This window comes from Pelobates fuscus, chromosome 6, assembly GCF_036172605.1.
Source record: "Pelobates fuscus isolate aPelFus1 chromosome 6, aPelFus1.pri, whole genome shotgun sequence".
Taxonomy (NCBI): domain Eukaryota; kingdom Metazoa; phylum Chordata; class Amphibia; order Anura; family Pelobatidae; genus Pelobates; species Pelobates fuscus.
In genome coordinates this window covers 301,952,263-301,979,992 of record NC_086322.1, presented here as the reverse complement: position 1 = coordinate 301,979,992, position 27,730 = coordinate 301,952,263, and the positions used below count along the sequence as shown (strand labels likewise).

Sequence of the window (27,730 nt, the reverse complement as noted above, 5' to 3'; positions counted from 1 at the left end):
TCAGTAACTGGGAAGCTGTAGATGTGTTCCCTCTCAGCAGTCAGTCAGTAACTGGGAAGCTGTAGCTGTTCCCTCCCCGCAGTCAGTCAGTAACTGGGAAGCTGTAGCTGTGCTCCCTATCAGCAGTCAGTCAGTAACTGGGAAGCTGTAGCTGTTCCCTCTCAGCAGTCAGTCAGTAACTGGGAAGCTGTAGCTGTTCCCTCCCAGCAGTCAGTCTGTAACTGGGAAGCTGTAGCTGTTCCCTCCCAGCAGTCAGTCAGTAACTGGGAAGCTGTAGCTGTTCCCTCCCAGCAGTCAGTCAGTAACTGGGAAGCTGTAGCTGTTCCCTCCCAGCAGTCAGTCTGTAACTGGGAAGCTGTAGCTGTTCCCTCCCAGCAGTCAGTCAGTAACTGGGAAGCTGTAGCTGTTCCCTCTCAGCAGTCAGTCAGTAACTGGGAAGCTGTAGCTGTTCCTTCCCAGCAGTCAGTCTGTAACTGGGAAGCTGTAGCTGTTCCCTCCCGGCAGTCAGTCAGTAACAGGGAAGCTGTAGCTGTTCCCTCCCAGCAGTCAGTCAGTAACTGGGAAGCTGTAGCTGTTCCCTCTCGGCAGTCAGTCAGTAACTGGGAAGCTGTAGCTGTTCCCTCTCAGCAGTCAGTCAGTAACTGGGAAGCTGTAGCTGTTCCCTCTCAGCAGTCAGTCAGTAACTGGGAAGCTGTAGCTGTTCCCTCCCAGCAGTCAGTAACTGGGAAGCTGTAGCTGTTCCCTCCCGGCAGTCAGTCTGTAACTGGGAAGCTGTAGCTGTTCCCTCCCAGCAGTCAGTCAGTAACTGGGAAGCTGTAGCTGTTCCCTCCCAGCAGTCAGTCAGTAACTGGGAAGCTGTAGCTGTTCCCTCCCAGCAGTCAGTCAGTAACTGGGAAGCTGTAGCTGTTCCCTCCCAGCAGTCAGTCAGTAACTGGGAAGCTGTAGCTGTTCCCTCCCAGCAGTCAGTCTGTAACTGGGAAGCTGTAGCTGTTCCCTCCCAGCAGTCAGTCAGTAGCTGGGAAGCTGTAGCTGTTCCCTCCCAGCAGTCAGTCAGTAACTGGGAAGCTGTAGCTGTTCCCTCTCAGCAGTCAGTCAGTAACTGGGAAGCTGTAGCTGTTCCCTCCCAGCAGTCAGTCAGTAACTGGGAAGCTGTAGCTGTTCCCTCTCAGCAGTCAGTCAGTAACTGGGAAGCTGTAGCTGTTCCCTCTCAGCAGTCAGTCAGTAACTGGGAAGCTGTAGCTGTTCCCTCCCGGCAGTCAGTCAGTAACCGGGAAGCTGTAGCTGTTCCCTCCCCGCAGTCAGTCAGTAGCTGGGAAGCTGTAGCTGTTCCCTCCCTGCAGTCAGTCAGTAACTGGGAAGCTGTAGCTGTTCCCTCTCAGCAGTCAGTCAGTAACTGGGAAGCTGTAGCTGTTCCCTCCCAGCAGTCAGTCAGTAGCTGGGAAGCTGTAGCTGTTCCCTCCCTGCAGTCAGTCATTAACTGGGAAGCTGTAGCTGTTCCCTCCCAGCAGTCAGTCAGTAACTGGGAAGCTGTAGCTGTTCCCTCCCAGCAGTCAGTCAGTAACTGGGAAGCTGTAGCTGTTCCCTCCCAGCAGTCAGTCAGTAACTGGGAAGCTGTAGCTGTTCCCTCCCAGCAGTCAGTCAGTAACTGGGAAGCTGTAGCTGTTCCCTCCCAGCAGTCAGTCAGTAACTGGGAAGCTGTAGCTGTTCCCTCCCAGCAGTCAGTCAGTAACTGGGAAGCTGTAGCTGTTCCCTCCCAGCAGTCAGTCAGTAACTGGGAAGCTGTAGCTGTTCCCTCCCAGCAGTCAGTCAGTAACTGGGAAGCTGTAGCTGTTCCCTCCCAGCAGTCAGTCAGTAACTGAGAAGCTGTAGCTGTTCCCTCCCAGCAGTCAGTCAGTAACTGGGAAGCTGTAGCTGTTCCCTCCCAGCAGTCAGTCAGTAACTGGGAAGCTGTAGCTGTTCCCTCCCAGCAGTCAGTCAGTAACTGGGAAGCTGTAGCTGTTCCCTCCCAGCAGTCAGTCAGTAACTGGGAAGCTGTAGCTGTTCCCTCCCGGCAGTCAGTCAGTAACTGGGAAGCTGTAGCTGTTCCCTCCCCGCAGTCAGTCAGTAGCTGGGAAGCTGTAGCTGTTCCCTCCCAGCAGTCAGTCAGTAGCTGGGAAGCTGTAGCTGTTCCCTCCCAGCAGTCAGTCAGTAACTGGGAAGCTGTAGCTGTTCCCTCCCAGCAGTCAGTCAGTAACTGGGAAGCTGTAGCTGTTCCCTCTCAGCAGTCAGTCAGTAACTGGGAAGCTGTAGCTGTTCCCTCTCAGCAGTCAGCCAGTAACTGGGAAGCTGTAGCTGTTCCCTCCCTGCAGTCAGTCATTAACTGGGAAGCTGTAGCTGTTCCCTCCCGGCAGTCAGTCAGTAACTGGGAAGCTGTAGCTGTTCCCTCCCAGCAGTCAGTCAGTAACTGGGAAGCTGTAGCTGTTCCCTCTCAGCAGTCAGTCAGTAACTGGGAAGCTGTAGCTGTTCCCTCTCAGCAGTCAGTCAGTAACTGGGAAGCTGTAGCTGTTCCCTCCCAGCAGTCAGTCAGTAACTGGGAAGCTGTAGCTGTTCCCTCCCAGCAGTCAGTCAGTAACTGGGAAGCTGTAGCTGTTCCCTCTCAGCAGTCAGTCAGTAACTGGGAAGCTGTAGCTGTTCCCTCCCAGCAGTCAGTCAGTAACTGGGAAGCTGTAGCTGTTCCCTCCCAGCAGTCAGTCAGTAACTGGGAAGCTGTAGCTGTTCCCTCTCAGCAGTCAGTCAGTAACTGGGAAGCTGTAGCTGTTCCCTCCCAGCAGTCAGTCAGTAACTGGGAAGCTGTAGCTGTTCCCTCTCAGCAGTCAGTCAGTAACTGGGAAGCTGTAGCTGTTCCCTCCCAGCAGTCAGTCAGTAACTGGGAAGCTGTAGCTGTTCCCTCTCAGCAGTCAGTAACTGGGAAGCTGTAGCTGTTCCCTCCCAGCAGTCAGTCAGTAACTGGGAAGCTGTAGCTGTTCCCTCTCAGCAGTCAGTCAGTAACTGGGAAGCTGTAGCTGTTCCCTCTCAGCAGTCAGTCAGTAACTGGGAAGCTGTAGCTGTTCCCTCCCAGCAGTCAGTCAGTAGCTGGGAAGCTGTAGCTGTTCCCTCCCAGCAGTCAGTCAGTAACTGGGAAGCTGTAGCTGTTCCCTCCCAGCAGTCAGTCAGTAACTGGGAAGCTGTAGCTGTTCCCTCTCAGCAGTCAGTAACTGGGAAGCTGTAGCTGTTCCCTCCCAGCAGTCAGTAACTGGGAAGCTGTAGCTGTTCCCTCTCAGCAGTCAGTCAGTAACTGGGAAGCTGTAGCTGTTCCCTCTCAGCAGTCAGTCAGTAACTGGGAAGCTGTAGCTGTTCCCTCCCAGCAGTCAGTCAGTAGCTGGGAAGCTGTAGCTGTTCCCTCCCAGCAGTCAGTCAGTAACTGGGAAGCTGTAGCTGTTCCCTCCCAGCAGTCAGTCAGTAGCTGGGAAGCTGTAGCTGTTCCCTCCCAGCAGTCAGTCAGTAGCTGGGAAGCTGTAGCTGTTCCCTCCCAGCAGTCAGTCAGTAACTGGGAAGCTGTAGCTGTTCCCTCCCAGCAGTCAGTCAGTAGCTGGGAAGCTGTAGCTGTTCCCTCCCAGCAGTCAGTCAGTAACTGGGAAGCTGTAGCTGTTCCCTCTCAGCAGTCAGTCAGTAACTGGGAAGCTGTAGCTGTTCCCTCCCAGCAGTCAGTCAGTAACTGGGAAGCTGTAGCTGTTCCCTCCCAGCAGTCAGTCTGTAACTGGGAAGCTGTAGCTGTTCCCTCCCAGCAGTCAGTCTGTAACTGGGAAGCTGTAGCTGTTCCCTCCCAGCAGTCAGTCAGTAGCTGGGAAGCTGTAGCTGTTCCCTCCCAGCAGTCAGTCAGTAACTGGGAAGCTGTAGCTGTTCCCTCCCAGCAGTCAGTCAGTAACTGGGAAGCTGTAGCTGTTCCCTCCCAGCAGTCAGTCTGTAACTGGGAAGCTGTAGCTGTTCCCTCCCAGCAGTCAGTCAGTAGCTGGGAAGCTGTAGCTGTTCCCTCCCAGCAGTCAGTCAGTAACTGGGAAGCTGTAGCTGTTCCCTCCCAGCAGTCAGTCAGTAACTGGGAAGCTGTAGCTGTTCCCTCCCAGCAGTCAGTAACTGGGAAGCTGTAGCTGTTCCCTCCCAGCAGTCAGTCAGTAACTGGGAAGCTGTAGCTGTTCCCTCCCAGCAGTCAGTCAGTAACTGGGAAGCTGTAGCTGTTCCCTCTCAGCAGTCAGTCAGTAACTGGGAAGCTGTAGCTGTTCCCTCTCAGCAGTCAGTCAGTAACTGGGAAGCTGTAGCTGTTCCCTCCCAGCAGTCAGTCAGTAACTGGGAAGCTGTAGCTGTTCCCTCCCAGCAGTCAGTCTGTAACTGGGAAGCTGTAGCTGTTCCCTCCCGGCAGTCAGTCAGTAACTGGGAAGCTGTAGCTGTTCCCTCCCAGCAGTCAGTCTGTAACTGGGAAGCTGTAGCTGTTCCCTCCCGGCAGTCAGTCAGTAACTGGGAAGCTGTAGCTGTTCCCTCCCAGCAGTCAGTCAGTAACTGGGAAGCTGTAGCTGTTCCCTCCCAGCAGTCAGTCTGTAACTGGGAAGCTGTAGCTGTTCCCTCCCGGCAGTCAGTCTGTAACTGGGAAGCTGTAGCTGTTCCCTCCCGGCAGTCAGTCAGTAACTGGGAAGCTGTAGCTGTTCCCTCTCAGCAGTCAGTCAGTAACTGGGAAGCTGTAGCTGTTCCCTCCCAGCAGTCAGTCAGTAACTGGGAAGCTGTAGCTGTTCCCTCCCAGCAGTCAGTCAGTAACTGGGAAGCTGTAGCTGTTCCCTCCCAGCAGTCAGTAACTGGGAAGCTGTAGCTGTTCCCTCCCAGCAGTCAGTCAGTAACTGGGAAGCTGTAGCTGTTCCCTCCCAGCAGTCAGTAACTGGGAAGCTGTAGCTGTTCCCTCCCAGCAGTAAGTCAGTAACTGGGAAGCTGTAGCTGTTCCCTCCCTGCAGTCAGTAACTGGGAAGCTGTAGCCCCACCCCTAACGTACAGTCTTACTGTTAGCCCCGCCCCTAACGTACAGTCTCGTTTTTAGTCCCGCCCCCAGCGTGCACTGTTGCTGTTAGTCCCGCCCTTAGCGTGCACTGTTGCTGTTAGCCCCGCCCCCGCCAGTTGCGGCCCAGCCCATTGTCTCCGCCCCGCCCCCGCCAGTCGCGGCCCAGCCCATTGTCTCCGCCCCGTTCCCGCGCATGCGCCGTTCCGCCCGGGGCCTGCAGTGTCCGTGACGTCACACAGCCTCCGCCCTCTGTCCGCCGCTTTGCTGCATCATCAGGTCAGCAGCTGCCGCCGGGCTGAGAGCGCCCGACCCCCACCCGGAGCCCGCCACGCCCGACCCCCGCCGCCCCGAGCCCGCCATGGCCAAAACGGAGCAGGTGCTGCTACTGGAGCCGCAACAGGAGCTCAAATTCCGAGGTAACAGCCGGGCGAGCGGGGCGCCATCTTTATATATCAACCTCCTCCCCCCTCACCCTCCACCTTCCTCCCAATATAGCCCCCCTAAATATATATTACACCCCTCCTCCTCCTCACCCTTCCTCCCTCCCAATATAGCCCCCCCAAATATATATATTACACCCCCTCACCCTTCCTTCATCCCAATATAGCCCCCCTAAATATATATTACACCCCTCCTCCTCCTCACCCTTCCTCCCTCCCAATATAGCCCCCCCAAATATATATATTACACCCCCTCACCCTTCCTTCATCCCAATATAGCCCCCCTAAATATATATATTACACCCCCCTCACCCTTCCTCCCTCCCAATATAGCCCCCCCCAAATATATATATTACACCCCCCTCACCCTTCCTCCCTCCCAATATAGCCCCCCCAAATATATATATTACACCCCCCTCACCCTTCCTCCCTCCCAATATAGCCCCCCCAAATATATATATTACACCCCCCTCACCCTTCCTCCCTCCCAATATAGCCCCCCCAAATATATATATTACACCCCCCTCACCCTTCCTCCCTCCCAATATAGCCCCCCCAAATATATATATTATACCCCCCTCACCCTTCCTCCCTCCCAATATAGCCCCCCTAAATATATATATTACACCCCCCTCACCCTTCCTCCCTCCCAATATAGCCCCCCCAAATATATATATTACACCCCCCTCACCCTTCCTCCCTCCCAATATAGCCCCCCCAAATATATATATTACACCCCCCTCACCCTTCCTCCCTCCCAATATAGCCCCCCCAAATATATATATTACACCCCCTCACCCTTCCTCCCTCCCAATATAGCCCCCCCCAAATATATATATTACACCCCCCTCACCCTTCCTCCCTCCCAATATAGCCCCCCTAAATATATATATTACACCCCCCTCACCCTTCCTCCCTCCCAATATTGCCCCCCTAAATATATATATTACACCCCCCTCACCCTTCCTCCCTCCCAATATAGCCCCCCTAAATATATATATTACACCCCCTCACCCTTCCTCCCTCCCAATATAGCCCCCTAAATATATATATTACACCCCCCTCACCCTCCTCCCTCCCTATATAGCCCCCCAAATATATATTACACCCCCCTCACCCTTCCTCCCTCCCAATATAGCCCCCCCAAATATATATATTACACCCCCTCACCCTTCCTCCCTCCCAATATAGCCCCCCTAAATATATATATTACACCCCCCTCACCCTTCCTCCCTCCCAATATAGCCCCCCTAAATATATATATTACACCCTCCTCCCTCCCTATATAGCCCCCCAAATATATATATTACACCCCCCTCACCCTTCCTCCCTCCCAATATAGCCCCCCTAAATATATATATTACACCCCCTCACCCTTCCTTCATCCCAATATAGCCCCCCTAAATATATATATTACACCCCTCACCCCTCCTCCCTCCCAATATAGCCCCCCTAAATATATATATTACACCCTTCCTCCCTCCCAATATAGCCCCCCTAAATATATATATTACACCCCCTCACCCTTCCTCCCTCCCAATATAGCCCCCCTAAATATATATATTACACCCCCCTCACCCTTCCTCCCTCCCGATATAGCCCCCTAAATATATATCAACACCCCCCCTCACCCTTCCTCCCTCCAATACAGCCCCACTAAATATATATCAACACCTAACCCCCCCTCCTCACCCTTCCCCTTCGTTCCTCCCGATATAGCCCCCCTAAATATATATCAACACCGCCTCACCCTTCCTCCCTCCCAATATAGCCCCCCTAAATATATATCAACACCCAACACCCCCTCCTCACCCTTCCCCTTCGTTCCTCCCGATATAGCCCCCCTAAATATATATATTACACCCCCCCTTCCTTCATCCCAATATAGCCCCCCTAAATATATATATTACACCCCCCACACTTACTAATATAATATACCACCTCCCCCATTTACTGATATAATATACCCCCTCCCCAATTTACTAATATAATATACCCCCTCCCCCATTTACTAATATAATATGCCCCCTCCCCCCATTTACTAATATAATATGCCCCCTCCCCCATTTACTAATATAATATGCCCCCTCCCCCCATTTACTAATATAATAGACCCCCTCCCCCCATTTACTAATATAATATACTCCCTCCCCCCATTTACTAATATAATATACCCCCTCCCCCCCATTTACTAATATAATATACCCCTCCCCCATTTACTAATATAATATACCCCCTCCCCCCATTTACTAATATAATATACCCCCTCCCCCACTGATATAATATACCCCCTCCCCCCATTTACTAATATAATATACCCCCATATATCTTTATTACACCCCCTCCCCTATGTACTAATATACTGTATCACCCCCCAAAATATATATTACACTCCCCCTCCTCACACTTACCCCCTCTACATACAATTATATTGTACTATACCCCCAAAATATAGCCCCCATATAGCTTTATTACACCCCTCCCCCACACTTACTAATATACTGTACTATACCCCCAATATAGCGCCCATATATATATTACACCCCCACACTTACTAATATAATATACCACCTCCCCCATTTACTGATATAATATACCCCCTCCCCAATTTACTAATATAATATACCCCCTCCCCCATTTACTAATATAATATGCCCCCTCCCCCCATTTACTAATATAATATGCCCCCTCCCCCATTTACTAATATAATATGCCCCCTCCCCCCATTTACTAATATAATAGACCCCCTCCCCCCATTTACTAATATAATATACTCCCTCCCCCCATTTACTAATATAATATACCCCCTCCCCCCCATTTACTAATATAATATACCCCTCCCCCATTTACTAATATAATATACCCCCTCCCCCCATTTACTAATATAATATACCCCCTCCCCCACTGATATAATATACCCCCTCCCCCCATTTACTAATATAATATACCCCCATATATCTTTATTACACCCCCTCCCCTATGTACTAATATACTGTATCACCCCCCAAAATATATATTACACTCCCCCTCCTCACACTTACCCCCTCTACATACAATTATATTGTACTATACCCCCAAAATATAGCCCCCATATAGCTTTATTACACCCCTCCCCCACACTTACTAATATACTGTACTATACCCCCAATATAGCGCCCATATATATATTACACCCCCACACTTACTAATATAATATACCACCCTCCCCCATTTACTATTATACTGTACTACCCCAATATACCCCCTATATATAAATATATGTATATATACTATACTATACCTCATATATATATTTATTACACCCCCTCCCCCAACACTTACTCATATACTGTATCACCCCCCCAAAATATATATATATATATATATATATATATATATTACACCTCCTACTTCCTCCCCAATTTAGCCCCATATATCTTTATTACACCCCTCTCCCCTCTTATTATACTGTATCTCCTCCCCACGATATACCCCCATGTATATATATACTATACCTCCCTCCTCTACCTATTGTACTGTCACCCCCAATATACCCCATTCCCCCATATACTGTCACCCCAATTTACCCCCTCTCCTCTACTGTACTACCCCTCCCCCTATATATATATTATACCCCCAACATACCCCCTCCTCCTAATTTACTGTATTACCCCCTCCCACAATATACTGTCTGTACCCCCCTCTACACATTATAGTGCATCACCCCCCCAATATATACCGTCTATACCACCCCCTCCTCCCACTATAATGTATCACCCCCTCCCACAATATGCTGTCTGTACCCCCCTCTACACATTAGTGTATCATCCCCAATATATACTGTCTATACCACCCCCTCCTCCCATTATACTGTATCACCCCCACCCCCTCCCACCATATACTGACTGTACCCCCTCTACACATTATACTGTATAACCCCCCCATTATATACTGTCTATACTACCCTCCTCCTCCTATTATACTGTTTCACCCCTCCACAATATACTCTACCGCCCTATACACATTATACTGTATCACTCCCCCCCCAATATACTGTCTGTACCCCCAACATACCCCCTCCTCCCCAATATATTGTCTGTACCCCCAACATACCCCCTCCTCCCCAATATACTGTCTGTACCCCCCATAATACCCGGATATATCCCCCAAACTCGATGATACTACAACGCTGTACTGCTCAAATACCTGCACTGCTAACATTGCTTTCAGAGTGTATGTTACACTTTTATTGACTGCCTCTGTATTTCAGGTTGCCATTAGTGATACCCCATAGTGCACAGTACATGATACTGTATAGCAAATTAAATACCTGATGACATGTAAAAACCGATGCTGTGATTTTGAGTACTTACAGGTGTCCTGGTGCTGCGGATTGACCCCATGTCGGACATCAGGCGGGATAAAAACAGGAACATTTCACTAGTAACATCAAGTCAATGCCTGCTCCAATTGCCACACATGGGGTACTTATATTAAAGGGACACTGTAAACACTATAACCATTTCATCTCTTTTGAATTGGTTATAGTGCCTGGAGTTCCCTGGCACTGTCCATCCATTCAGTATTGAACTATGTTCGTGCAGTATGCCACAAAATAAGAGTCCGGCCCCTTCTGTATCTGTAGCTAAGGCTGAGAATACACACTTCTTTGTTGTCATACCGTCAGTTGGAGCTCTGACAGGCTAAAAGCAGTCAGCTGACACTCTCAGCCAATCACAGCTGCCCATTGCTGCTCAGGCTAATACTTCCTTATTAGCCAAAGCAGCACAAAGGGGATGGACTGCCGGGGGCTCTTGTTCAGCATTAAAAACTTTAATGCTGAAAGAAATGATGGTACAAGGGGAATCAGACACTATAACCAGATTAATGAGAATAAGCGGATACAATTGTAGGTAATTAAATAGGTGTCCCTTTAATAGAGCCCCACACATCTGCTAACAAGGCCCCATCTCATTGTGACCTCGGTCATTAGAAATATGTTTGCGTCAGGTAGTCCATGGTGCACACTAGCATTTGATTGATGCTGCTCTCTTGCTTGAATGTGGGGTGGCTGTTTTTGCCGTTGCTCTCATTATCCAATCCTTAATTTCACTTCGTTAGGCCTTATAGTTATGCCATCAGAAGTTCAATAATGTATAGTTAATATATTTCAATAGAAAGAATTTCTGGCCATTCGTTGGTACATTGTGTAGATAAAGCTTTATATCCTTTGAAGGAACACTAAGTTACGTTAGGCATGGCACTTTAAAGAGGACAAATACAGATTTGAGCTATTAACCCTTCCTTTAAATCATGACGAGTTCTGTTGTGGATAATTTTGCTAAATCAGGTTTAATTTGTCTCACGTTCTTAGAGACAGGGTGATGGTGGCGTGGTCTGTATTGGCTCACGTTCTAAGAGACAGGGTGATGGTGGCGTGGTCTGTATTGGCTCACGTTCTAAGAGACAGGGTGATGGTGGCGTGGTCTGTATTGGCTCACGTTCTAAGAGACAGGGTGATTGTGGTGTGGCTGTATTGTCTCACGTTCTAAGAGACAGGGTGATGGTGGCGTGGTCTGTATTGGCTCACGTTCTAAGAGACAGGGTGATGGTGGCGTGGTCTGTATTGGCTCACGTCCTAAGAGACAGGGTGATTGTGGTGTGGCTGTATTGTCTCACGTCCTAAGAGACAGGGTGATTGTGGTGTGGCTGTATTGTCTCACGTTCTAAGAGACAGGGTGATGGTGGCGTGGTCTGTATTGTCTCACGTTCTAAGAGACAGGGTGATGGTGGCGTGGTCTGTATTGTCTCACGTTCTAAGAGACAGGGTGATGGTGGCGTGGTCTGTATTGTCTCACGTTCTAAGAGACAGGGTGATGGTGGCGTGGTCTGTATTGTCTCACGTCCTAAAAGACAGGGTGATTTTGGTGTGGCTGTATTGTCTCATGTTCTGAGAGACAGGGTGATGATGGCGTGGTCTGTATTGGCTCACATTCTGAGAGACAGGGTGATGGTGGCGTGGTCTGTATTGGCTCATGTTCTAAGAGACAGGGTGATGGTGGTGTGGCTGTATTGTCTCATGTTCTGAGAGACAGGGTGATGGTGGCGTGGTCTGTATTGTCTCACGTCCTAAGAGACAGGGTGATTGTGGTGTGGCTGTATTGTCTCACGTTCTAAGAGACAGGGTGATGGTGGCGTGGTCTGTATTGTCTCACGTTCTAAGAGACAGGGTGATGGTGGCGTGGTCTGTATTGTCTCACGTTCTAAGAGACAGGGTGATGGTGGCGTGGTCTGTATTGTCTCACGTTCTAAGAGACAGGGTGATGGTGGCGTGGTCTGTATTGTCTCACGTCCTAAGAGACAGGGTGATGGTGGCGTGGTCTGTATTGTCTCACGTCCTAAAAGACAGGGTGATTTTGGTGTGGCTGTATTGTCTCATGTTCTGAGAGACAGGGTGATGATGGCGTGGTCTGTATTGGCTCACATTCTGAGAGACAGGGTGATGGTGGCGTGGTCTGTATTGGCTCATGTTCTAAGAGACAGGGTGATGGTGGTGTGGCTGTATTGTCTCATGTTCTGAGAGACAGGGTGATGATGGCGTGGTCTGTATTGGCTCACATTCTGAGAGACAGGGTGATGGTGGCGTGGTTTGTATTGGCTCATGTTCTAAGAGACAGGGTGATGGTGGCGTGGTCTGTATTGGCTCACATTCTAAGAGACAGGGTGATGGTGGCATGGTCTGTATTGTCTCACGTTCTAAGAGACAGGGTGATGATGACGTGGTCTGTATTGGCTCCATTCTGCGAGACAGGGTGATGATGACGTGGTCTGTATTGGCTCAAGTTCCGAGAGACAGGGTGACGATGACGTGGTCAGTGCCTCTCGTTCCGAGAGACAGGGTGACGATGGCGTGGTCAGTGCCTCTCGTTCCGAGAGACAGGGTGACGATGGCGTGGTCAGTGCCTCTCGTTCCGAGAGACAGGGTGACGATGGCGTGGTCAGTGCCTCTCGTTCCGAGAGACAGGGTGACGATGGCGTGGTCAGTGCCTCACGTTCCGAGAGACAGGGTGACGATGGCGTGGTCAGTGTCTCACGTTCCGAGAGACAGGGTGACGATGGCGTGGTCAGTACCTCACGTTCCGAGAGTGATGGTGTCTGTATTGAACCACGTACTGGCAGGTTGGTGTTGGGGGATTGAAATCTGGATTTCAAAATGTAGTCAAAAAGCTGAGGATTGACCTGAGTATTTTAAAAAGATAAAATATCTGGACTCTCCTATTTTGCATTCTGTGCTAATTTGTCTAAATGAGTTTCCCTTGTCAATCCTTCATATTCCCAATGTAGTGAATTCTCACATGTGCTGTTTGCATGTAATCGTTATAAGTCGCTTTTCTTTCTAACATAAGCAATTCTTCTCTTCCCCTCCTCAGTACGCACCACAGTTAGCTTTAATCTTTCTTCAAAACCACTGCTCAAACGTTATTGCACATTTAAGGTTGGGGCTTGGCATTCCTTATAAAATATATCATTATTTTCTTAGTATATGGTGTAATTCTGATTGTACGTTACATGCCCTAGCAGCCCCATGTTAACACTAAGCATTGTCTTCCGAGTTTATAATGTAGGGTCTTCCCCAGGACAGAGCCGTGAAAATCTTCCAGTAAACAAGACACACCACCTTGTAGCATTTAAAAGCTGCTCTTGCTTTTAAACCTGATCAGTATTTTATGTATTGCTGAATGACAGGTTTCTTGCAAATGTTTGCTTTTTGTTGAGGACAGTGGACACGATGTGTCATCAGCAGAATGCGTTCCTTGTCTCTCCACGTAGTCTGCCAATAGTACTATTAAATCTATCGCTGCCAGGATCTACCTACTGACCATCGTTTTACCCCTTCCCCTCGGCTCTCCACGCAGTCTGCCAGTAGTACTATTAAATGTATCGCTGCCAGGATCTACCTACTGACCATCGTTTTACCCCTTCCCCTCGGCTCTCCACGCAGTCTGCCAGTAGTACTATTAAATGTATCGCTGCCAGGATCTACCTACTGACCATCGTTTTACCCCTTCCCCTCTGCTCTCCACGCAGTCTGCCAGTAGTACTATTAAATGTATCGCTGCCAGGATCTACCTACTGACCATCGTTTTACCCCTTCCCCTCGGCTCTCCACGCAGTCTGCCAGTAGTACTATTAAATGTATCGCTGCCAGGATCTACCTACTGACCATCGTTTTACCCCTTCCCCTCTGCTCTCCACGCAGTCTGCCAGTAGTACTATTAAATGTATCGCTGCCAGGATCTACCTACTGACCATCGTTTTACCCCTTCCCCTCGGCTCTCCACGCAGTCTGCCAGTAGTACTATTAAATGTATCGCTGCCAAGATCTACCTACTGACCATCTTATTACCCCTTCCCCTCGGCTCTCCACGCAGTCTGACAGTACTGCTAGTAAATGTATCGCTGCCAGGATCTACCTACTGACCATCTAAGTACACTTTCCCCTCTGCACTCCAAGCAGTCTGTCAATACACACTCTAGCACTTACCATAGGGAGAGGATCAGAACAATTGACTGAATTGAAAAAAGTATCTTTAAATTAAGTGAAAATTTATATGAATGTCTTTAGTTTTCTGCAAGTATTCGGCTTATCCCAGGGATCACGATTCTCCATTGGCCTCACCTCTCGGTTTAGTTTGTGATGCCATGAAAAAATTGAACTCTGAGCATTTGACTCTAAATTTCCAGAATTTGCAGCTTCTGCAGTGAGTTCGTGCCACACCAGGAAGTGGTTAATCACAATAACCACGAATAAAGCGAGGTAACACGCTGGACACAGATATCTCATTTAATTTGCGTTGAGGGAAGATAACAGCGGTCCGTTATCCAGTTCTCACTTGCCTTTTTTCATCAAAACGTATGAAACAATTTGCCTGGCTTCTGTTTACTTCCCTTAATGGGGTATGTTTTGACCCCAATAAGAGCACAGCGGACTCAAACACAGCTATTTCATAAGTATCCGCTGTCTTTATCTTAGGGTGCAGAGGACACAGCGGTGAAGCCTTGGACTAGTTGGGCCCTCTGAGAGCTCCTTCGGGCCTAGAGACTGTTATTGTGCTGTTCACGTACACTGTGCATCAGTCTGTATTATCCAGAACCCGATCTCAATGCTTCACCTTGGCGATGTTCTCACTGGGCGGTTTTAACATTTAGGTCAAGTAATCCCAGGCTCCTATGCCGAGAGATGCAGCTTGCTCTTTCCTGCCACTAATTGCTGAGCCACATTTAACGCTGCAGCTGCTGGTTTTTATATGTGGTCAATATTCTTTCAGAGATTGTTCGTGATTTCTTTTTCTGAGCAATTTGGGTTTATAATATCCTACTTAATGCGGCTTCCACCTATCTATCCTCCCTAATACACAAGTATGTCCCGTCTAGGCCCTTACAATCTGCTGAAGACTTGCGTCTATCTTCTGTCCATACTCCCACCTCTGATGCTCGCCTTCAAGATTTCTCGAGGGCTGCACCGTTCCTGTGGAACTCGCTTCCCTCCTCCGTTAGATGCTCACCCAGTCTCCACTCCTTCAAAATATTGTTAAAAACCCACTTCTTCATCAAAGCATATCAATTAAACTGTTAATAGCTCCCGACCCATTCCTCTCTTGAAATTGTCATTAGTCAAATACTATCCTTACCTTTTTGTGTCACTTTACCCCACTCCCTCTAGCATGTAAGCTCACTGAGGAGGCCCTCAATCCCTCTGTTACTGTCACTATACCCCACTCCCTCTAACATGTAAACTCACTGAGCAGGACTCTCAATCCCTCTGTTACTGTGTCACTATACCCCACTCCCTCTAACATGTAAACTCACTGAGCAGGACTCTCAATCCCTCTGTTACTGTGTCACTATACCCCACTCCCTCTAACATGTAAGCTCACTGAGCAGGGCCCTCAATCCCTCTGTTACTGTGTCACTATACCCCACTCCCTCTAACATGTAAACTCACTGAGCAGGCCCTCAATCCCTCTGTTACTGTCACTATACCCCACTCCCTCTAACATGTAAACTCACTGAGCAGGCCCTCAATCCCTCTGTCCCTGTGTGTCCAACTTGTCTGGTAACTACATATTTGTTCGTCCACCCACTGTGAAGCACTGCGGAATTTGTTGGCGCTATATAAATAACATAATAATATACTGGGGCACGGAGTGAATATCCTAAACCTTACACCCCAGGATTGAGCTTAGTTTAGACGCAACTAGCTGCACGAATGAGAAGCTTTAGTGCACAACAGTCTGTGTAATGTATACAGCCTTTGAATGATCATCGTCTCAGTAATGTCTGATCCTGGCAGCTTCTCGATGTCAGCAAATCTAAAATAGAAGTGATACGAGCTGGAAACATGAATGTTTGGGAACCTGGGCATAAAGGACGAAGGTTCTTGTAGGGAGATTAACGGCGTCTCCTCGTCATGCTGTGTGCTTGATTTCCTGTAAAGGACCATAACAATACCGGCTCCTTGCTCCTCTATTTCTTGTGCTGTGATTTACAATACTCACACCTCTATAAGCCATTCCCTCGGTGATAGATATCACAGAAGGAAGCTATTCTCAACATCCAGGCATTAGTACATATAGTATTAGTCACTTTGTGTAGTGTGTGTATAGTGAATGCAGTTTGTGTAGTGTTTGTGTACTGTGTGTGTATAGTGAATGCGGTGTTTGTGTAGTGTGTGTATAGTGAATGCGGTGTGTGTTTGTGTACTGTGTGTGTATAGAGAATGCAGTGTGTTTGTGTAGTGTGTGTATAGAGAATGCTGTGTGTGTATAGTGTGTGTATAGTGAATGCCGTGTGTGTGTAGTGTGTATAGTGAATGCAGTGTGTTTGTGTAGTGTGTGTGTATAGTGAATGCAGTGTGTTTGTGTAGTGTGTGTGTATAGTGAATGCAGTGTCTGTGTTTGAGTAGTGGATGCAGCGTGTGTGTGTCTGTGTAGTTAATGTAGTTTGTGTGTGTGTGTGTGTATAATGAATGCAGTGTTTGTGTTGTGTGAGTGTATAGTGGATGCAGCATGTGTGTTTCTGTATTATGTGTGTAATGTGTATATAATGAATGCAGAGTGTTTGTGTAGTATGTGTGTATAGTGGATGCAGAGTGTGTGTGTGTGTGTGTATGTGTGTATAGTGGATGCAGAGTGTGTGTGTGTGTGTGTGTGTGTATGTGTGTATAGTGGATGCAGAGTGTGTGTGTGTGTGTGTGTGTGTGTAGTGAATGTATTGTGTGTGTATATAGTGTGTATGTGTATATAATGAATGCAGAGTGTTTGTGTAGTATGTGTGTATTGTGGATACAGTGTGTGTTTGTGTAGTGGATGCAGCGTGTGTTTGTGTAATGTGTGTGTATATAATGAATGCAGAGTGTGTTTGTGTAGTATGTGTGTATAGTGGATGCAGAGTGTGTGTGTGTGTGTATGTGTGTATAGTGGATGCAGAGTGTGTGTATGTGTGTATAGTGGATGCAGAGTGTGTGTGTGTGTGTATATAGTGTGTATGTGTATATAATGAATGCAGAGTGTTTGTGTAGTATGTGTGTATTGTGGATACAGTGTGTGTTTGTGTAGTGTGTGTAGTGGATGCAGCGTGTGTTTGTGTAATGTGTGTGTATATAATGAATGCAGAGTGTGTTTGTGTAGTATGTGTGTATTGTAGATGCAGTGTGTGTGTGTATAGTGGATGCAGTTTGTGTAGTGTGCGTGTGTATAGTGGATGCAGTGTGTATATATAATGAATGCAGAGTGTGTTTGTGTATTGTAGATGCAGTGTGTGTGTGTTTGTGTAGTGTGTGTATGTATATATAATGAATGCAGAGTGTGTGTGTGTGTGTGTAGTGGATGCAGTGTGTGTGTGTGTGTATATATAATGAATGCAGAGTGTGTGTGTGTGTGTGTGTGTAGTGGATGCAGTGTGTGTGTGTGTATATATAATGAATGCAGAGTGTGTGTGTGTGTGTGTAGTGGATGCAGTGTGTGTGTGTGTGTATATAATGAATGCAGAGTGTGTGTGTGTGTGTGTAGTGGATGCAGTGTGTGTGTGTGTGTATATAATGAATGCAGAGTGTGTGTGTGTGTGTGTAGTGGATGCAGTGTGTGTGTGTATATATAATGAATGCAGAGTGTGTTTGTGTACCGTGGATGCAGTGTGTGTGTGTGTGTGTGTGTGTATTGTGGATGCATTGTTTGTGTTTGTATAATGTGTATAATGAATGCAGAGTGTGTGTGTTTGTGTAGGTATGTTAAGTGTGTAAAATGGGTGGGGCGTTTAGACATTCCCTGGGGGGCCCAGCACAGTCTTACTTTCCTTCCCAGCAGCTTCCCTGTCTAACTCTTGCGGCCTGTGTGCTGTGCAGAGCGTTGCCATGGTAACCTGTAGCAACGTTCTGACGGCCGCTGTACTCGCAAGAGTTAGACAAGGGAGCTGCTGGGAAGGTAAGTAAGAGTGTGCTGGGCCCCGCAGGACCCTGATGGCGGCCCTGGTCTGCATTATCGACAATATCGGTATATTTATTTACCGATATTGCTAAAAATACAGAATATCGGCCAGACGGATAATCGGTCGTTCGCTAATTTATTTTGTGGTGGGAGAGGGGGGGTCTCACACTGTTGTAAAATAGGTAAATGCTACCTCTGTGTACATACTACATATCACATGGTTCTGGTTGTTTTTTTGTGAATTCTGTGTGACGGATAGCAGTGTTTACCGGCTGTAATAGGGGTAATCCCTTTCAAGTTAAAGTACAAAACCAGACTGTGGAATGGGAAGCAATATGCTTCCTGAGACTGAGCTGCCGTTTCAAGGTGTGTCTGAGAGTAGCTGGAGCTGACTTTCCTTGGCAGCCTACTTACTATTAGAGAGTGCCTGGCTTGTTATTTATTGCCTCTTGTGAAGTGCAAAGTGCTTGTTTTATCATTTCCACTTTGTCCTTTGTGTAGACTTGCTCTGTGTGGAGCATTGCCCAAGTCTGCAGAACAACGCTCTGAGTTATTTTCTAAAGTGAGAATTGCTCGAAGTTTAGCATGAATTCCTGACAATTCTAAGTTTATTGAATAACCCTGCCTCTTTCCACGCACTCTGTGAGTTCTGATTCTAATCCCAGCAAGTAGCTGATAAAATGGACTTTAAAATACCTTGTAAAGAGATTAATTTCCCGAGCCTTAGGATCCACAAAGCTCACGCAGCCTGTGCCAACAGGATTCCTGCAGAGCACATGGGGTTTCTTCTCTCTATATATAAATATATTGGATCGGAACCTCTTTTACCTGTCTGTAAGGTTCATTCTGTTCAATGGAATACGTTTACAATTAACCATGTCAGTCTTTTACTGTTCTAATACGAGCAGTGCATACTTTAAATAGCCAGAATATAAAGTACATGTTGTTTTGAAGATTTATTGTCCAATAATGATATTGCGGGAATCATCATAATACGTTTAGCGTGAAGGGGCCAAATGAGATCGGAAACCACTTGCACCGTGAGGAATCTGCCCTGTCTGGTTTAGTGTTATTTGTAGGGGAAAGGCTATATCTTCTCTTCTCCCATGAAAAGTTCAGACCTCATTCTTTCCTCAATTGTGTGAGAATACTGACCCCGGAAGAACTCACTCTCCCTCTACCCCCAGTCTTGCCCACATATTTCCATGCACTGTATCTGTATTTCACAAAATGACCCACAGAGCTTGCAGTCTATGATCTGTGTTTTTGGTGTGTGAAATCATTTTCAGGGTCTGATTCAGTAAATGTTTCTACTCATTCGTTCCCAGATTGGGCGATTTTATAAAATGCTGTGCATTTCATGATTATCAGGTGGGTAAAATCTAACCCCTCTACTCATGTTCCTTGCAGGGCCCTTTACAGATGTTGTTACAACAACCCTGAAACTCACCAATCCCATAGAGAAAAAAGTCTGCTTCAAAGTGAAGACCACAGCTCCTCGCAGGTACTGTGTGCGGCCAAACAGCGGGCTCATCGAGGGGGGCTCCTCCGTCAATGTTTCTGGTAAGTAGAACTTGTCCTGTAATATCCAAACAATTAATGCTTTTTACATCTGGGAATAAATCCATGCTAAAAGACTCTACTTGTGATTTGGTTTCCTCATAGGACAAAAAAAAAAAACTCTTCAGAAGAAAGTAACATTTGCACAAACTAATGTAAAAAACCCTTTTAAATTTTTTTTTTTTGCATTTTCATGCAAGTTTTCATCCAAGGCATTCATCCCTCTAAGTGCACAGGTGGTCCTGCAAACTGGAGACCTACTTTACTAAAAGTGAGACATCAAAGTGAAGTTCAGGTTTAAGAAAGAATAGCTGACTATTTCACTTGACTGAATAAGGGATTTACAGACCATACTCTGCTCGGTTTATTTTTCACAGACCTTATGTGTACGTAGTGAAATATGTTTTGAGATTGCCGCTTGTCCGTATACAGTCATAACTGATCCATGATCGGGCAAAGCAGCTTTAACATATAAGCCAGTCAGACTCGAAGGATTCTGCTTGGGCTTTAGATTATTGAGCCAACACATGGATAAGCAGCTATTCTAAGAGATCTTGGATTGTAGTTAGAACGCTGCAACCATAACCACTACAGCCCACTGTAGTGATTGTGGTGCCAGCAGTGCCCTGGCTCTGTTCCATGTTAGGATGTCATGCTGTTTTAGCACAGTTTGACAACGTACTTGTGTCTTACCAACAACATGGCTTCTTCCAGTCTTCTCCAGCAGGGGGAGTGATGTCTCCGTAAAGCAGCCATTACAGAGCAGCACTTGTTGGCTAAGACTGCACAGCTGACACTCTCAGCCAATGACTGTGGTCCTGGTTTGCTCTATAGAGGGATCCAGCAGTCCATGAGCAGAACTGTCCAGTAGCTCTATTAGTAACTGTTTGGCTCAGATATTTTCTCATTTTGCTGTATCTTTAGGTCTTTGGCTGCAACTTTATTTGCTTGAGTGATTGATTAATTAATTAATTAATTAATTAATGGATTGATTCAACTGATACCGAATATCTCTGTAGAGGGGGCATTGTAAAAGCTGTCTAGCTCACTGGAACGATTTGCGGTCAGTGATTGGATAGGATTGGAACCAATTCTTGGTAGCAAGGCTTAGCATTTCTCCTGTTTGGACGGGTTTTGGTTCTGGTGGTAGTTTTCCTTTTTGTTATGCTCATGTTGGTTTCCTCTGTGTACTTATTAGACTATCTGCCCTGACTCCATTTCACATAATATATACTTATACACAGTCACTTCTGGATAATTGGAAATTTATGGTTTCTATTTTGTCAGTTAAATTCATATAAGCAATTTGTTAGATTTAATGGAAATCAAATGCCATGTCCATAATATGTTTATACTTTCTTTCTGCTACTAAGGAAAATACTGCTGCCAGACTCACACAGGCAGACTATTACCCAGAATCCCTGGCTGCAGGGGGCGCTCTGTATACTGTCATTATGGGGTAAGGCAGGTTATTACCCAGAATCCCTGGCTGCAGGTGGAGCTCTGTATACTGTGTGATTATGGGGTAAGGCAGGTTATTACCCAGAATCCCTGGCTGCAGGGGGCGCTCTGTATACTGTGTGATTATGGGGTAAGGTGGGTTATTACCCAGAATCCCTGGCTGCAGGGGGAGCTCTGTATACTGTGTGATTATGGGGTAAGGCGGGTTATTACCCAGAATCCCTGGCTGCAGGGGGAGCTCTGCTTACTGTGTGATTATGGGGTAAGGCGGGTTATTACCCAGAATCCCTGGCTGTAGAGGGCGCTCTGTATACTGTGTGATTATGGGGTAAGGTGGGTTATTACCCAGAATCCCTGGCTGCAGGGGGAGCTCTGCTTACTGTGTGATTATGGGGTAAGGCAGGTTATTACCCAGAATCCCTGGCTGCAGGGGAAGCTCTGTATATTGTGTGATGATTATGGGGTAAGGTGGGTTATTACCCAGAATCCCTGGCTGCAGGGGGAGCTCTGCTTACTGTGTGATTATGGGGTAAGGCAGGTTATTACCCAGAATCCCTGGCTGCAGGGGGAGCTCTGTATATTGTGTGATTATGGGGTAAGGCGGGTTATTACCCAGAACCCCTGGCTGCAGGGGGAGCTCTGTATACTGTGTGATTATGGGCTAAGGCGGGTTATTACCCAGAATCCCTGGCTGCAGGGGGAGCTCTGTATATTGTGTGATTATGGGGTAAGGCGGGTTATTACCCAGAACCCCTGGCTGCAGGGGAAGCTCTGTATATTGTGTGATTTTGGGATAAGGCAGGTTATTACCCAGAATTCCCTAGCATCATCTGTAGTGTGATTGAGTGAGACCGGTTAATGTAGGTGAGTGTAATAGAGAGGAAAAACTACATAAAACTTGAATTAATACACAAGGCGAGCAGTTTACCTGGTATTTAATAATCCCATAACCGTTAATGTGTTATGGAGTACTTGATGTTGTTATAAGTGAGGTTTCCAGTAGTTCTGGGTCTGGCTGTGAACCGTAACCCATGAAGCCAAAGCTCCAAACTCATGAGTTCTATATTTGCTCCCTACACCAATTAGAGTTCCTTATTTGTGTTTCTCTCCTACGCACTCATTACTTCCTCCCCTATAGCACCTGGTATGTTTTTATGTGGAGCTTTCCTCCTCTAGGGCTTCCAGTGAGATGTTTAACTGGTGACAAGCCAACAAATCGCCTCTGAATAGCTGTAACAGTGCTTAGTACTGGGTTCGGTAATGTTGCCTCTGGAGTAACCTCTGCTTTCTGTTTCAGTGATGCTCCAGCCTTTCGACTACGACCCCAATGAGAAAAGCAAACACAAATTCATGGTGCAGTCGATGGTCGCGCCGTCGGACACCACCGATATGGAAGCAGTTGTGAGTATCGTGAATCTATAGATGTGTTTACACATGGATCATTCATTCTCACTTCTGGTTGCTATGATTATTTCTCAGACCGTCTCTGAAAGCCTTTAGTGTGTAGTTGGCACTTTTACTAGTTGTCCTTTGTACAATCCACCATTAGAAATATTGTCCATATATTTTTACAAGTGGCATTCTCTGGCCCTCCTGTATCATTGTAGCTGCTTATCGTGTGCTGCCCTTCGTGTGTGGCTTAGTGCCAGTTTGTTTCTCTTCTCCAGCTGTTATAAAATGCATGAAGTCTAATGAAGTGAAAGTTTTTCTGTATGACGTTTGTGCTGCTCTGCGTAGATGAAGGGAGTAGAAATGACCTTATTTAATTCTTAACGCCATGCACACAGCAGATCTAGTTTATGATTCCTCCCAGAATCCTTTTCATTGTTGCTGTAATGCTACCATACAAAATCATCCATTGCTTCAGGTTTTATGATCGATTCTTTGCTAACTAATCTTTCGTTTGGTTTTCTTTTCATTTTACTCTCGTTTGTAACTTGTTCAGTGGAAAGAGGCCAAGCCGGAGGAGCTCATGGATTCCAAACTGCGCTGTCAGTTTGAGCTCCCGTCAGAGAATGAGAAGACTGTGAGTGTCCTGTTTTTAATGACCTACAATGGTATAAATGTGTAAAATAAAATCCTGGAATTAATGAAAACGTACAATATTTTGCTCTCATAGAAAACAGTGCCATTTATTATGTTCCCTGAAGTGTGATAAATGAATACTCATTATCGCTTTACACACAATCTCATGGGAGATCAAAGAAACTTTTCTTGGCAAATTATCCAACTCCTCCAGTATTTACATTTACCTTCTCTTAGTGTGCATCAAACTTGCCGTGTGCAGCGGATTTTCAAACCCAGAAACTTGGAGGCTATGCTGCCAATGGCAGAAATAAAAACATCCATCTTTATCGGAGTCAAACAATATGTAACCCACTCCTGTAGGGTGTAAACATGATTCAAACTAGAGCAGGGTATATGACTCTGCAGAACTTACTGTTTTATTTACAATGACATTTTAACACACAAAACATGACCATTTGATTGGCCGCTTTTAATTTTCGACTTGTCACACAATTCTTGTGTTTTCAGCACGAGGGAGAGATAAACAAGGTTATCTCTAACACGGTAACAAAGACCGAATCATCCACTCTGTCCAAATCGATAAGCTCCAATTTAGATGATGGAGAGTATAAGAGATTGCTAGATGACCACAAGCGGCTGCAGACTGAAATCCAGAGGCTACGAGAAGAAAATAAGCAGGTTAAGGTACACTCTCTAAATGTCACTACATCTTGCATTCGTGAGCAATAAATTTTGGGTTCCTTTGCTCTGTGTTAGCGATTCGGCTCACACTGTAGTCTCTCGTTCGTAATGTTTGATAATTAAAAAAATCAAGTCTTAATAGTGTTTTTTGAATTTTGACTCGCCTTGCGTATTCCTGGCTTTGTTTCTGTACACTATTCTGCAATTTGCTAGCCATTTCTTGCTACACTGATCTGTAATATTTAAATTTACACCAGTTTACAATTTATCTACAATATATCTTACATGCTGTAATCCGAGCATCATAACAGTTTATGATCCTTGTACACACAAAGGTGTAAAAAGATCCCATGTCTCGGTCTCTGCACCGAATTGCTTGTAACTGCATTCATTAACACTGCTATAAGATTCACTGAGAGACATCGCTGATTGAGGATAATGCTTTGTCTCCACCCAAGTGTTGTGCACAGAACATGTGATTGCATCTGGAAACTGTGAATGGAGCTTTAACAAAGTTACCTGTGGTGCAGCTTCTATCTGCCTAGGCGGCAGTTTTGTTTTCCATCTGTGTATATGTCTTCCTGTTTTGATGAGATAAACTTAGCACACATACCAAGGGACCCCCAGTGTTGATTCTGTATCCACCTTAATCTATACACCTTACACCTTAATCTATACACCTGGTCATCTAGGTGCTTGGTACAAACAGGATCTCCACTCTTTCACCATAAAGTTTGTATGATCCACCACCCGATAACATATAAATGGTATACGTACAGAAATGGATTTGAAGTCATTCGGCCGAAGAACAAATTGATTCAGAACAGTTTTGCCTGTGGTTCACATTGATTCAGAATCAATTTTTTCCGTTATCGACTAACAGGTATTTTATTTGGACAAATCACTTCCAGACAGTTTTTGCACGTCTAATAAATAACAAATGGTGTTGTTTAGGCAAAGTGATCAGTTATAACGTCATCCTTTGTCATTGGTGGGTTTTAAAACCCAGCAAACAGCATTGGCTATAAAGAGGATTACAGCAGTACCACTCACAGCTCTGTGTTTTAATCTCTCCTACATGTGTGTTGACTGGCAGGCTGCTATGGGGAGAAAACAAACCTCTTCTGTTTATATTTCAGGAGGAAGATGGACTGAGAATGAGAAAACCTCAAACGGCAAATAATCCTCTGTCTTCATCATCCACCCTGGCGAAAGAGGAGGGTTTAAACACTCGGATACTTGCCCTCATCATCTTGTTCTTCATTATTGGTGTAATTGTGGGGAAAGTGGCCTTGTAAATGGAGCATGTAAAATACAGAAATCATACTGTCAATGGTGTAGCCATATCAAGAAAGTTTAAATTTAACAATGTTAACAATGTTTTAAAAGGAGAGAAAATATAAAACATTTCACAGTTCTCGCCTTCAAGTACCTCCCTGTGCAATTATACCGTCCGCTTCTGACGTCACGTCCTCACAGTATGATCCATTAGCTCGAATAACAGACATCATGATTAATAATTTAACATCGTACTGTCTAATGTTATTTTAATGAAGAAGAAAACACATTTTTAACCTCTGGGAATGTGTTGCTGGGTTATATCTTTTAAAAAAAACAAAAACAAAAAAAATGAGAATAATACTCTGCACTGATCTGCCCCCCTCCCTGGTGGTAATAGATGGTAGCTTATTGTTTCCAGATTATATACATATATGAATATATTAATCATACATGCTGCTTATAAATGATGTCTCCTTGTTTGTCCACCTCTTGAACCCTGGCCTCACGCAGTTGTTGCCCTCATTCCCGACTTCAGTTTTGTAGAAGTTCTGCCCGGTGCACAGAGGGGATATTTTGGTTTGTGGGTTTCTTAGTTCCAACGGTTCTATATCAATGGTTACAAGTTGTTCGGTTTAGGTGATGCTTTGCAAGACTTTATGAACATGGACTGTTTCTTGCTCCAGGTTGGCATGGTAGATAAAGCAGACCGTATCTGGTAATGTTTAAGTATTGATATGAAGAAACAAACACCACTTTTTTTTTTTTTTTTTAAGGGACCAAGCAACACTAAATTCATGTTTCTCTTGTGCAGTGAGATAAAAGGATTCTTCTATCAACAGGTTAAACACGCTCCTGTCCTACCTTGTGTTAAAACTGGACAATATAAACACACGTGGGTGCGTGCAATATAAATATGTGTATCTAATAGATGTCTTGAGTTGCTTTTTGTAGTAACACATCTGTACACTCTTCTGCTGAAAAGAACTCCTGAATATTTTGCATGCGGGGATGTAAGAATAAGATAAAAATGACATTAATCCTGAAAGCCTCCCTTCCAGGCAATAGACCAGTATTTGTGATTCTGTGCAGCTCTTTGCAAAGGCACTAGGTGGTGCTATTGCTTTTTAAGACCTTCTGCCTAGATTGTCTTATTTTTTTTTTTGCTTATGTCTCACCTGTTTATGCATGAAGATGATTGACAGAAAACATTAAATACCACTTGGGATATTCACTAAATTACGAATTGTTGAGAATTGAACAGGGAATTGTGAATCGTTAGAGCAAAATGGAACTTGAAAGCTAGCACAGTTTAAAAAAAGGTTTTCTAGCTAATTTATTTTGATCTAAAATTAGCTTTTCCCTTTTGCGTTCTTCACAATTCCCAGTTTAGTAAATATGCCCTGAGCATGCTCCTCACTGTAATAAATTGGGAACTCCAGGGTGCGAGAGATTCCAAGTTATAATATTAGCTTTGTCTCCATATTTTCCTCTTTGTGAAAATGAATAGTAAGAATTGAAATCCCCTCCCCTACTATTTAGATTCTGGCCCTGTATGTAATATAGCAGGTATCCTGTAATCTGCTTTATTGCTTTAACAGCTGTACCCACGAGTGTTTCCCAGCTCCTGTCTTCCACTTTCTAGATCTCTTCACTTTGTGCTGGTTTGCACATCTAAATTATATCTGGGGATCAGGATTGTGGTACCGGGCTTCCTTCACAGTGTCGTTTTATTAAGTTCTCCTGTGCCAAAAGCTTCACGCTAAGTTCAGGCTTGCTTGTTTTTATATGTATTCATGGGACGAGTCACAGGGAGGGGGCAGTTCTGGTCATTTCATACCTGGGGAGAGAAGAGATTTCTGACGATCAATCATTAGCTGACTGTCTGAGGAGCAGCCTTGTCACGGCTCGGGCGATATGTAGGACAAGTTTGTTGTTCGTTCTAAGCAAACTGTTTAGTCTTCTTACAAAAGTTAGGGTTGTCCACACCCTCTTCCAAAATTAAAATATTAAAGAAAAACTAAGATTTGGATTTTTGTCTAATTTACATGATATACACATTGTCTGTGTTAGCTGTGACCTCGTATTTAGTATCATGTGAACTCTCTACCATGACTTATCTGACTGTAATGGCTGCTAATGGGAGCTTGGATGCAGATCTCAGTCTATGTAGCTTTCTGGGGTTCACTAGACAAAGAGAAGAGGCACACATGTGATGAAGGCTGAACTTGATGGACACAAGTCTCTTTTCAGCTATGTCACACCATGCATCGTAATAGGGCTGGGCAAAACGAAATCTCTCGCCTTCCACTTGGATGCAGTTTGTGTTAGGCCATGCCACTGTGTGTACCAACATTCAGACTAAAATATCCCAGCTGGAGAATGGTTCCTACATGTCATTTACATTTTAATTTGCCACAATTTAGAGTTGGTTTTATGAATAAACTCTGGTTGTGATTCCTGAACCACCGGCAGTCCTGAAACCGCTTATTGCTAATAATCAATATTAAAGGACCACTATAGTGCCTGAAAAACAAACTCGCTTTACTGGCACTATAGTGTTAATAGTTCCCCCTCCCGCTGGGCTCAAGAGGGGTTAAGGGGTTAAACATTTGCCTTTCTCCGGCGCTGGGGACTCTCCTCCCTTTTCCGACGTCATCCACCGAATGCACATGCGCGTGCATTCAATCAGTCCATAGGAAAGCATTTCTCAATGCTTTCCTATGGACGCTGGTGTCTTCACAGTGAGAAGAGCGGAAGGG

At 45.8% G+C, this 27,730-nt stretch overlaps 1 protein-coding gene across 1 annotated transcript; it reads left to right on the top strand.

The window, feature by feature from the left end:
- Nucleotides 1-5,281: 5,281 nt before the first annotated feature.
- VAPB (VAMP associated protein B and C) lies at nucleotides 5,282-27,000 on the top strand. Its single transcript, XM_063459653.1, has 6 exons — nucleotides 5,282-5,472; nucleotides 19,371-19,523; nucleotides 22,279-22,382; nucleotides 22,927-23,007; nucleotides 23,517-23,693; nucleotides 24,830-27,000. Exons 1-6 carry the CDS (start codon nucleotides 5,415-5,417, stop codon nucleotides 24,986-24,988), a joined length of 732 nt encoding a protein of 243 aa, XP_063315723.1. The 5' UTR covers nucleotides 5,282-5,414; the 3' UTR covers nucleotides 24,989-27,000.
- The last annotated feature ends 730 nt before the right edge of the window (nucleotides 27,001-27,730 follow it).

Bases quoted from the DNA above. Each gene is read 5' to 3' on its own strand.
- VAPB (XM_063459653.1), top strand. From the start codon at position 5,415: ATGGCCAAAACGGAGCAGGTGCTGCTACTGGAGCCGCAACAGGAGCTC. The intron at 19,524-22,278 runs GTAAGTAGAACT...TTTCTGTTTCAG, and splicing joins CTCCTCCGTCAATGTTTCTG to TGATGCTCCAGCCTTTCGAC. The intron at 22,383-22,926 runs GTGAGTATCGTG...TAACTTGTTCAG, and splicing joins CCACCGATATGGAAGCAGTT to TGGAAAGAGGCCAAGCCGGA.